This window comes from Grus americana, chromosome 14 (genome assembly GCF_028858705.1).
Source record: "Grus americana isolate bGruAme1 chromosome 14, bGruAme1.mat, whole genome shotgun sequence".
Taxonomy (NCBI): domain Eukaryota; kingdom Metazoa; phylum Chordata; class Aves; order Gruiformes; family Gruidae; genus Grus; species Grus americana.
This window is the reverse complement of record NC_072865.1, coordinates 5,003,597-5,016,302: the sequence shown is the minus strand read 5'-3', so window position 1 is coordinate 5,016,302 and position 12,706 is coordinate 5,003,597. Positions and strand designations below refer to the sequence as shown.

Sequence of the window (12,706 nt, the reverse complement as noted above, 5' to 3'; positions counted from 1 at the left end):
TCAGTTTAACAGAAATTTAAGGCAGGTTCTGACCCAGATGGCACAACTCAGCCAACGGTGCATGGACAGACAAGCTATAAATGTATTACCCGATGAGATGATAATTGCACAAATGTTTGAAAATAGGTTTCATGCTTTCGTGTGATTCTTTAATATTGCACATACAGAGGAAAGGTGATGAAATAACACTTTTAACTGTAATTAGCACTGTAATAATGTTAGCTGTTTAAATTAGTTAATAATATTAAAGAGGAGCTCCAATTGAATGAGACAGACCCAGACCCAGGTATTTCTAAGTGAGGATGGCTTCCCACCAATTGTATTCAATTACACAATTACAAATTTGTCTTCATTTATACTGTAGTTTACGGCCACTGTAGAATGTGACTGTGTTTATAGAATTGCCCTGGATACCTAGGAGAGAGACAGAAAAACCACAATTTGAAAACTAGGGAGGAGATATAACTGAAAGCTTCCCCCCCCCTACCCCTGCTAGTTCTTTAAAAATCAATTTTAATATAATTTGAAAAGTTCTGATTTTGGTACAGTTATTACTTTCAGTTTGGTTTCATTTCTGCTTTTAAAATATAGCTTTCTAGAGACCTTACATTAACTTCACAGATTACAGCTGACATTGAACAGAGGTATAAGGTATAAACCAAATATAAAAGATCATCCATTTCCATGCATGATTAAATGCTGACTCAAAGTACTGCAGTATTTTTGATCCCCAAAGTTTGATAAAATTCAAGACAGGCAATAAGGGGTCGCAGACAAATTAAAATTTATTGAGACAGACAAAAATGCAACTATTTCAGACTACAGTTAAGCATTTACAGTTAACCAAAGATAGCAAAATGCTCACATTCCACTTGACTCCTTATGGAAAAAGCATTCAGAATTTACTATGCAATTCTACTTACTATGATAGTCTACATCCATCTACAGTAGGGACATCAAACTGAAACACGTAATATTTGGATCTCTCCTTACAGATCTACGCATTTAACAGTAACGGACATCAACAGCATTGAGAAAAGTATAAAAAGACCAAACCCCACCTACTGTAGAAAGGGCTTTTTGATGTATAGTAACTGTACAAAGCAGTCTATGTATTAAAGGAACTTGAATGGCATACAGAAGGGACGCAATAAAAGCCAACAAATGTAGGAAGCTAAGCTTGAGCGATCTGGTGGTCTGTATCAAGTGGTGACCTTAGATCTCTGTCATTTGCTGCTTGAGGGGAAAAAAATGCTACAAAACTTCTAATATCAAAATATTCCCATGCCAGAAATGTACACTGAGACTAACAGACTAGGCTGGAGAGGCAAAGAGAAGCATTCACTAACAAACAGTGTTGTTTTAAATATAAACTTTACATTTTCAATATAAACTGTAGAATAAATATTAAATAAACACTTCAAATGGCTTAAAATAATAGTACAGAATAGCTTAAAAAAAAGGCAAAGAAAGGAAAAGGATTCTTTGTGTTCACAGCAAAGGCCAGTAATGACCCCAAAACCCCAACTGTGCTGAAATCTGAACTCAAGGAGATTTTGATTTAACCACAGTAGTTGAAAGGACACCTTGAAACATAAAGCAATGCCTAACAGTATTTCATAGTCTCTAATATGAAAAGAAAATGAGATTAAAAATTGGTTTGTGTCTCTAAAAGAACAGGACAACTCTGATTCCATTTTTCACAATGAGGAAATATTTGGAAGGTCAATGATTTGATGCAGATGGGAAGTCCTGCTTTGCAAAAAAAAAAAAAAAAAGAAAATAATGAAATGAAGCTGGAAGCAAATTAAATCCTTTACAAAGCATGAACATGAAGAATGGAAGGGGCTTGATCTGGCAGAGCACTGGTTCATGGGAGAAAGGCTGGTTTCTCTTAAAGAAATAAAATATTTTCTTAATGCAGCTTCCCAAATTGGACACACACATGTACGCACATACATCTGTGTGTGTATAAATGTATAGATAGAGCCACACATATATACATATGTATACATTGGCTGCAGATCTGCCAACCACCGGAGGATGCCAGTGGATCACAAAAGGGCTTTGCTAACTAGCTGTGAGAGTTGGAAACCCGCTCCTGAAGCAATCCATGGTCTGCGGTGCCCTCCGAGCCCGAGGGCCTGTCTGCCCCAGTCCCAACGAGGCGGTGACACCTCGGGATTGGACGCTGCTCCCTCTAAACTCGCTTCTAGCCGGACCCAGCTGGACTAGTCGATAAAACGGCATTTTTCCAGTGCTGGCCCTGATTCAGAAGAAGAGTTGAACAACTGACGCAGGTGACTGAATGATCACCTGGATGGAGGTGTCTTCCCGAATCCAGGCCAGCGGGCTTAAAAATGTCTGTCTGGCCGTCTGTCTGTGTTTCTGCGCGAAGGTCAATGTGCTACCACAGCTCAGCCCGCCCAGCCGCGGCAGCTCCTCTCTCGCCCGGCTGCGCTGGGCACAGAGCAGTCTGCCTGGGACCCACGGCACATTTGAGTTGGTGACTCTGAGAGCTAGTAATTGTTTTGTAGTGCAAGAGAAAGATATAAAACCTGCCAGCTCTGATTTGGAATAGTTGCATGTGAGAGATTACAGCTAGGAGAGGCTCAACGGTGCTGAGAAGCGGATGGTGGTGGCACGTCCGCTCATGTAACCTGAAGGATGGCCACGTTCACTTTTAAAGGCTTATTTAACAGCTTTTATTGAACCATCTTGCATGTTTGCACATGACACAGAAGGGCTGCCACCTGGGACCCGGGAGCTGCCTGCAAGGGCTGGGTTAGACTGGCTGTACCCCGGTGAGGTGCCGGGCAGGAGAGGGGTTGTACTCTGTGGCCTTTGCAGTAACGCACAGTAATGGGACAAGCCGTTGCAAAGGGACACAGGACTGCAGGGAGGAAAAAAAACCCACAACCCTAGCTGTGTGTGGAGAATGAGTCCAGTCGGGAGGATAAGCATAACTCTGCTGATTCTGGACCTCAGTTTTATGTCAGAGTGAAATGACAGCTCTGTGCCTTAGGCAGGTCCTGCACAGGACAGCAGAGCTAGACCCAGAGCGTATGGGTTCGATTAATAAAATACCAGAAGGAAACCAGCCACAATAGTTGAGAAGCAAGCTATGGATGGTGTGCAATTTCTTCTTGTAAAATCATACTATTTAGGGAAACAGAAATGCTGGTTTTATCTGTTCCTCTTGCAAGTCAGCATCATTTTTCTATGAAAGACAAGTAGAAAAAGTGCATGTGAGTGTGTGTGCTGCACAGCTCACAGACAATGTTTTTTTAAAATAAATTTTCAAAAGCTATAGGAAACCCAAAGGGATTTGAGGCAGGGAGGATTGCAGGCCTTTTGCAAATGACTGCGATGGCAGATTTTTGGGAGGATGCGGGGGCGTGAAACATCCTCATGATTATACACATCCTTCTGCATTACTAACAATTATGCAGGCTTGCTCTTTGTTCTCAGGTCATTGAGCTAGACAAATAGGAAATGAAAGAGGAGAAAACAACTGAGCCCCTGCAACACATGGTGTCTGAAAGGAGTTCCTCTGCTATATCGCTCTTCTGATCATGTCTGAACGCAGAGGTCCTACACAGAAGGGGAGAGGGGCTGCCGAGCCCTGCCAGGCTCTGCGGCGGGCATTGGCTTTGGAGAGGGGTGAGGACCACAGTGTCCCTGGGAAAGTGACTTCTGCCACCCAGCATGGTACATCCCTGCTTTCCAGTGATGATGTGACCAGCCATGTTTTGACTCCATACTGTCTCCACCTCTACATCCAACACTAACTCGGGGGGGGGGGGGGGGGGGGGGGGTGCGGAATCAATCTAATCAGTTTTCTGTGAATTTTTTTTTCATTCTGCAAAATATCTCACAGGCAAATCACAGGCACTGCTAAAATACTTATATCTGCATCCTAATGCAAGAGTGAGGTTAAGGTACTTCTTACCATTTCTGGAAACAGGAAAAAATAATAAACGGTCACCACAGCGCATTACTGCATCAGAGAACTGCAATGGGAAAGGACGCAGCAAATAATGTCAATATGCTGTGATACAATTGAAGAGTTATGAATATGTGGGAGATGCTGAGGGAATCACAGATTGTATTTTAAGACTATTGTCTTTTAAATGTGTGTAATTATTAGAGTGTGCAGCTTGTCACACTGAGCAAAGGGGTTATGAAATATGACTGCCTAAAGTTGCTTTTTTAAACAGGCCAAATAAATATTAACTATTTAAATTAAAGAAACAACAGCTTATTACTTTTGATGGTTAGTGTCTTTGACAGCTTTATAACTGTGGAATGAGGGATTGCTAAGAGTAGACGAAGAACAGGCAGGCCCGCAGTGTGCGAGCAGACGCAGGGGCTGCCTGCGCGATGTTAGTGCAACTCGGTGCAAACGAGTTCAGAGAGGAGCTGAGGAACAGCTATGGAGGTGGTTCTGACACTACAAATTCACAAAACACTCTTTTCTTAAACTCTTTAAAAGGCAGGTGGATGCTGTTCCCTGCCTGTAGGGCTCGGTCCATGACAGCTGCAGGTTCTCAGCATCTCTTCAGATGAAGGCCATGTTCCTCGAGCAACTAAACAGTGCCAGTGAGCGGATCTACGCGCTGGTGGGAGCTCTGCCTTCAGTGCGGGCTGGACTAAGCCTGTTGGACTCTTTCTCAGAGAACATACGGAAGAGAAAAATCCCACCAGTGGGTTTCTCACTGGATTAAACCCCTGGTGCTGGGCAGCCAGAAGTCGCTATCCCAAGAGACTTACTCTTTACTGGGACGTAACAAATATGGACTAGAAAATGAGGCACCTACTTCTCCTTCTTCATGAAAGAAAAAGAACTGTTTCTGATATGATCCAGGTAACAATTTATGACGCAAATTCCCTAACATGAGAAGGGCTTCTAAGCCTTGTATTGGTTTGTTGAGCCCCTTCTGCGATTCTTCTTTCACAGGATATATTTCATAAGCTGTGCAACTGAGGATTAAGACATGAAATGTTTTTGAAACAAAACTCATTGCCCCTGTGGATAGAACAAAAATCCCCTGAACCAACTGAACAAAAGCTGTTTTCCAAACAGTCCTTGCTGGAAAAAAAAAACAAGTTGTCTTCCAAATTAAATAGACTATACAAAATTAAACTCAGTTGAGAGGGAATATTTGTGCCAGGTACTCTCAGATACAATTGCAGAGATATGATATGACTTGCAATATTGTGCAAAACGTGAGTCCTCATTATGATGGGCACTACCATATATAACCAATTTCGTCATCCTTGTCATCATCTTCATCTTCGTCATCTTCATTAGCTGCTCTTACATGAATCTTCAGTTTCCCTTCTTTGTCTTTTTTTGCTGCTTCAGGTTCCTCTTCCAAATCATCCAACAATGCAACCGATCCACCACTGCCAAAATCCCCTGAGGTTTCTTGCTCTTCTTCTGAAACAGGTGAGCAGGAAAGGTCATTCCCTCACATGCCACCAAATCCCTCGTTCATCACTACCCTTGTCATTCAAGCCACTGTCATTTGCAATGTTACTTTTTAAATTCATTGGTTCAGCTATTCATGAAACTACCTCTAAATTTCAATTTTCAGCCTGACTTGGGATAAATATATAAAAATTTATTGTGAAAAATTTACTTGCATAAAAGACTATGCATCACCCTCCTCCTAGAGCCTCGACTGAAGAGACTCAGTTCACATGGAGGCACGCCAGGAAAGCATTACTCATTTGTAAATACTTTCATCCCATCACAACTCTGTAAACCAGGCTAAAAATATTCCACAAATTGATTTTATTTGAGTGCGTAAACCACGTTGTGCAAATGTAGCTATTGAGCCTAATATCTGTGATGTGATTCTGGGCTTCTCAGCCCGTCTAGGCCTCTGCTGCACCCACAGCCGTCACTGAGGCACTCTGAAGGAAGATGGCTGAAATCCTGCTTGCCGCAGTATAACAGCTAATGGGTGATTTCACATAGGTACATAATCGTGTCCTGTCAGCAGTTTTACTGGGCTTGGTTGTTAATTTATAAAATTTTACACATTTTAGGCCTTCCTTTGTCAGGAAAGACATTATTCATGAAGTCCCAGTTGCACGTTGCAGAGTATACAGAACAATATATTTAATCACCGTGCATAGCAATCCCATAACCTTAATTTTAATACCAATTACTACATTTTCCCGGTAGCAAAAGTATCTTCTTCTCAGTGGTTATGTCCTGTGACCTTCTGCCGCATCCCCCCCCCCAGCCCAAAGGACCAATATGTATATAAGGGCCCCATTTGTAGTCTGACCAGGAAAATACAGGACCACTTTGAACACTGGTGGTCACATTTCCCTGTTGTCACTTTTGTTATCGTATGCCATCATACAGCAATGGCAGGGCATACAACAGAGTTAATTCCTTTGTTGTCTGAGGGAAGCATATCGTTACTCACCACAACTAACCGTCCCTTGCTTTCTTGAGCCGGCTATCTCATTCCCGTACTTATCAACACACCAGCACTGCCCTGTGCTGCCATGGCACTGCGTGGCTTTGTAATAACCTTCTTCATTGCACCGTGGGATGAAAGCACCTGAATAAAATATAAGGTATAATCAGTAATGCAAGCCGCTGTAGGAGCAAGGAGGTATATAAAGTATTATGAACTTGTCACTTATTTACATGAAGATCTTTACAATGGTGGCAAGAAAACACACGTGATTATCTGGTGCTTAAAAGGCAGCAGAAATTATATATGATTAACTCTTTTCAGCCACCCTGGTCACTGCGCAGTACACAAATGTTTGCGCATGTATAGCACATGGAGGGCGATGGCATACGGTACTAGAGAGAGGTTCAGGCTGTCCCCGAATGATTCATATTCCCACAGAACCCCTTTCAGATTTAACTCCTGGTTTTAAACTTTTCTTCCCAACTGCATTATTACCCCAACTTCATTAATTCTGCATTTCCCTTCCATTTGCACTCCTTCAATGTTTATTATACAAGTCTTTCCACAACACTGTAATTGTCCCTGGAAGGTATCTGCCATCTGCTTGCTATTCATGCTAATCTCAAGCACAACTTCCCCCTTCCTGAGAGTTCCCATGTACAAAAGGAGAAGTAATGCATAAGGTTTGCAGAGAGGGACAACGGGATTGGCAGTCTTTGGATTTGAAGCCCAAGATTTGTCTCACAATAAAACCAATATAGCTCAGCCTTGTAGAGTGTGGCTCATTCTGGCTTTTGCAGACAGGGAAGCTCTTGGGAGAAACCTGTTTTATTGTTCCCACCATTTTCATCAGATACAGCAAATGTACTTCAATATGAAAAGCCCTCTTGTCCTCTGAGATGAGTTAGCTTTATTCCCCGGGGAGGTCAGTACAGTCATTTTCCCTTCTTTGCCAATTGCTTCAATTTAAAACATGGCAGAAACCCACCCTTGCCCCCAAATTTCTTGTCTCAATTTTTGAGAAAGTATTTTTCTCCTTTGTCAAAGATACCAGTGATTTACTGGTCACGCAGTAAAGTTTTTTAACTAGTTCCATGTGTATGGCATCTCTTCAGACAGTTCACGTGTCAAAGGGGTTATTTCCACTACATTTCTCACAGAAAAAATGAATGCGAAGGTGCTGACCAAATGCCATGAAATTTCCTACATAAAAGTGGAAGTCAGTCAATCTCATGCACACGCACATCTCTATAAAGTGAATCCTTGAATTTCCAAACTCATCGCACTGCAGATCTTGTCTAATGTTTGAGTGCCGCTACCGTAGGTCTGGAAGATGACAACAGAAACCTTTGAAGATCTGCAGAAATCTTGTATATCTGATGAGTTTTGAAGACCACTTCACATCCATTAGAGAGAGTATTTTAAGTAACTTCAAAGCTGGATCTTATAGCAGGTTTGCTTATAGATACCACCACTATGTTCATGGACAAATGTAAGCACAATGATGACTACCAAAGCCTCATTTTTACTATTTATAAAAAAAATGGTTCTGGTAACCCTGTATATGTATTCACCTTTGCAGGTTTTTCTAAGTTAATGCTCACTGTTCAAACCTTTATTTCAATATTGATTGAGAAAGTTTTTTTTCCATGGTTATGCTGACGTCCTCTCTCTGTTAAGCATTCCAGGTGTTTACTAGACTATAAACAACCTTGAGAAAAGTGCTCAGGTGCTGATTTTTGCTGGTGTAAATCAGCATAGCTGTACCAGTGTCCCTGGGGCTCCCCTGTTATATCAGATGAGCATCTGGCTGCAGGGAAAAGCCAAGGGGGGGGACCTCAGTGGCATTACGGGGTGAGCAGAGAGCAGCATCTGCATTTTAAACTGTCTCAGACTTTCTCTTTTCCTTGGGCAATGCAACCTTTCCTTTCTGTGAAACAGGCATTTTGCATAGTTTTACTGTGTTTCTTGTAAGGTATTAAAATGTTCCACACTGCCTGTAAAAGCCATAGATTTAAAAATAAATTATGGCCCAGGCTCACTGCCAACATAACTGTGTGTGGAAAGGATTCACACTTTGGGTCACAGTGAAGAGTAGAAGGTACTTTTCCTTCTGCATGGGAAATTTGTGCCAATTTGTATGTAACACCAGAACTTTAAATATTTAGCTACGCATACTAATGCCACAGTCTTTGCCAACCATCAGGGAGAAGATTACAGCGTGTCCTCTCCAATGTGTCAGGCGCAGGCGATAATCTGGTGAGGACAGAGAGTCACTGGGAGCAAGTGTTGTGCAGCGTGATGGTTTGCCCTGTAAATCCTACACAAATCAGCCCCTGTGTTCATTAGAAATAAGCTCTGGCTACAAGCGCTGCTGTTCTGGAGCATGGCATCCGCACAGCCCATTGAGTGGGAATATCTCACCCCATAATCTGGTTTGGTGTCAGAGAACATCAGCAGGGTATGGAAAGACAAAGGAGTTGACATCTCCACTCCAGAGGTTCTTGCACAGACGGTGCTTCCCCACAAGTGTGCAGAGGATTGCTGGTGGACCAGCTTTACCATCAGGTGCTACAAAATGTTAGTTACTCCCCACTGGACTGTGTCAGGCTAGTGAATCCTGCTTCCCCCATCTCTCTTTGTCCCACGGAGTATTTAATTATTCCACGCAAACTTGAACAGCACTGTTGCATCCATATCCTCTTTATGGATCCAGACCTATCTCTCCCCTTTTTTTTTTTTTTTGCATCATTTCCTTATCTATATAATATTCCCCTTCCTCGGAGGACATGGGGAGAATAATTATATGCTAAAGATAGTGAAGCACACAGGTAAAAAGCCTGACAGAATTAAGTGCTAGCCAGCGCACAGCTCCCTGTATTAGCTATTATGTTAGCTGAATTCACAGGGCTGATACAGTAGAAAATGGTGACGGGAGCAGAAATTTATTACCTTAGTGATGTGGGAGAAGCATTATCAGGCTGCACAGTTGTATGCTCTAAAAGTACACTCTCTGCAGTTAATTGTACTCTAGATAAATCTGGTAGGAAAAGATGAATAGTGCTGTTTACTTTTTAATTTGGTCCCCTGGGATGCTAGACTCTATTCGAAAGCCTCCAAATTCAACATATCTAATGGCAATGGCTTTGAAGTACTTTGTTGCAACTGTCATGTGTGTTGAAAAATATATAGAGAACAAAATATCAAAAGTCTTCATTTTTTTATCAATGGATACAAGTTAACAGAAGTCTTCTTCATGCCTACTGTCCAGACTGTAGCTGCTGGGCTCTATATGTCAGGGTCAGAGAAGGAAAGACAATAATTAAAGGCTAGTTGCTCTGAAAATATTAATCTCTCTTTTCAATCTTCATTGTTGCTACAAGCGGTGTTTTTTGTCACGTGTATGTTTTGCTTTCCATTTGCATAATTTTTCAGTCAGTGAAGAGAAAAGTCGATGTTTTGCACTGTATAAATAGCTACGAGATCAGATGAAAATCTCACAGACAGGTGCCATTACGCAGGCGGACTTTCAAGGTAGGTGAAGCAAAGAGTTCCTCTCTATATTACAATTTTCTAGCCTGTGGAACAACCTATGCCTGACACTTCTTGATTTGTTGAGCTTAGCCACTTTCATCCTTCATTTTTTTTAATACAGTTGACTAGAAGTTATTTGTGGTAAGGGACCATTCTTACTGCTTTTCCTTTGTCATTTTACTCCTGCTGTTGTGATCAGATCCCAGTGACATGTGCTACAACAGCCTGCATGTGGTACTACCTGCAATATAGCCATCATTTTTCCCCGCACGCTGGAACAAACCACTTATGTTTCAACCTAGATGACATTTATTGCATATAGCAAATAACAGCAAAGCATAAAATAAATATGGGATAGCCAAAGCTATCTATTAGGACTTGAGCTTCTTATTCTTTTAGGTGGCTTGGAAAATCATGACACCCACGAGATGGAGAACATCGTGACTTCCCCTGCCACAACATGCATTCGAACACGAATGCAAAATATTTACTGAATGGAGCACACACACGACTGAGCGATCAATCCTCCCTTTGCTCCCACAGCTATGAACAGCAGGAGCTGTAACTCTGAAACATCTTAATCTTTATGTGAACTCACTATGAAAGGATGATGGAACTAAACCATAGTCCCTGTGGCTTTTGGGAATGTTTATTCTTATTTTAAACCAACGAATCCAGGTTGGGATTGTTCATAAGGTACCTGAACCTTCCATCCGCATGGCAGTGGCATCCGGGGATGGCAGAGTTTGGCTAAGGTGAGCTTTGCAGAAGCTGTTTGCAGGGTCTGCTAGTGAGTAAATTGGAACATCAGACTAAAATCTGAGAGCAACCTGAGCAGCAGACTGCAACCGGAGAAGCATCGCAGCAGAGCTGACATGCACGCTCTGTGCTGCGGGTAGTGATGCTCTAAGAACCTGGCATGGGTTCTCAATGGTGGGGCTGACAGCCCGGGTCTGAGGTAAGCCAGGGGTGAAATGCAGTGCCTTCTGTAAACAGAGCCTCTGTACCGGTATGCTTCGCGTGATTTGGCTCTGTACACAAATGCACTAGGACAGAAGTTTCAGTAAGATCCCACCACATAAATGCTGGGCTACATAACACTGTGTCATTTTAGGGTATGGAATTACTCAGTTCAACAAGCTGATTTTTTTAGCAATTAAATGGGAAAATGCCATGCAGGGATTTATTTCACCTAATTTTAGATATCCATCAGAGCAGTGTAAGTTATGAATCAATTCAGGCTCCCAGTAGTCAATAGAGAGAGAGGCAGGCATTATCATATCTTACAGCATGGAGAATCCTGCAGGGCTGCCGAAAATGAATTGATATGAATTCCTGTTTCCATATACACAGAGTATACTGAAATATTTTTAAGGGTGACTATGAAAAACTGAACCCCAAGGAATACATGCATTGCACCACAACTGGAAGAAGACACGAACCCATTGACGATGCACTGTGGCACCTTTTGTCACCCTGCAAAAATGGGAAACTTGAATATTGAGCAGCCTCTACTTATTCTGACCTACGAGGTGATGAAGGCAGGATTAAGCTCTGTGCAGCCAAGGCTTTGTGTTTCTGGAGAGCTGTGAATTAGTTCTGAACCTGTTGCCACGCTGACGCCTGTTCTGTATGTAGCTATCTCATTATTTGTTTAATTTCATAGTGTCAGGCCTACACTCCGTGGTGCATATTCCCGACTCAAAACATTAGTCTCTAATTGAAAAACCATTACTGCATATAAAGTTACAATAATCACAGAAGCTTTAATTAGTTGAGTAAATGAATAGCAAGTAATCGAACTTACCCAACAGACTCTTCCCTCTACTTAGCTTTTGAATTCTATTCATTTCATTCTGGCAAGGAAGACCTAAAATATAATGTACGAGAATCAGTTTCCAGATGGTACGGGACAGACTCTGTAATGACTGGCTTCACTACTGACATGAAATGTAGACTACTGTACACCTGGGAATGAAAGAAGCCCATATGCTGGTACTGTACTGCAAAACAAATTTATGTCATTAGCTCCACTAATTAAAAAAAAAAATTGCAACATACTGCAGTTGAGAATAGCGTTTGGGGGCCATTTTCATTGTTAAACTGTTTTTCCTCTCTTTTCACCCAACTGTCATAATGCCAGGTCTCTAATTTATGATTCGTTAATTGACTAATTTCTGCATTAATAAAAGAGTAAGTTCTTGAGCTTTCTATCAGCAATAGAGCTTATTTCTAGACTGTGTGCACTGGCACTTACTACTTTGTTGTTTGTTTTAATGATCAAGGGATATTAATCTGTGACATTAAACATTGTTACGCAATGCTCTTTCACACCAATGCTGGAGAAAATAGCTGACTGCCAATTACCAAACTATCCAGATAAGCAGATCAATCAAACCTGAAACACGGGGAAACCCAAATGACTTCTCTTTGTACTGCAAATTGCCCAACTCACCACCTGGCTTCTGGAAGCAGTAGCACCACTCGTTGTTGGAAAGCTTTCCGTCTTTGAAGGAGTCACAGGAGTTGAAGAGAGGCTTGACGCATGGCTCGTACTTATCCAGATAAATGGCGCTGATCTCCGAGGGATCCAGCAGCAGGTCGTAGTTCATGTCAAGTTTGTTGAACATCCAGCCTAAGGAATCCTTACAGATTGGTAGTATGCTGGTGTCAAACCCTGTAAGAAGACAGGCAAATATCCCCAACTGAACCCCAGCACGCTCTCTGAG

The 12,706-nt window shown here is 41.9% G+C and overlaps 1 protein-coding gene across 1 annotated transcript in view; it reads right to left on the bottom strand.

The window, feature by feature from the left end:
• Positions 1-769: 769 nt before the first annotated feature.
• SPOCK1 (SPARC (osteonectin), cwcv and kazal like domains proteoglycan 1) overlaps positions 770-12,706 on the bottom strand; it is a 315,512-nt gene continuing 303,575 nt past the window's right edge. Inside the window, exons 8-11 of the mRNA XM_054842153.1 lie at positions 12,433-12,654; positions 11,785-11,847; positions 6,447-6,584; positions 770-5,443 (exon numbers count right to left, since the gene is read on the bottom strand). Of these exons, the coding sequence (XP_054698128.1) occupies positions 5,253-5,443; positions 6,447-6,584; positions 11,785-11,847; positions 12,433-12,654 (614 nt within the window). The 3' untranslated portion in view covers positions 770-5,252. The remainder of the gene's footprint in view (positions 5,444-6,446; positions 6,585-11,784; positions 11,848-12,432; positions 12,655-12,706) is intronic.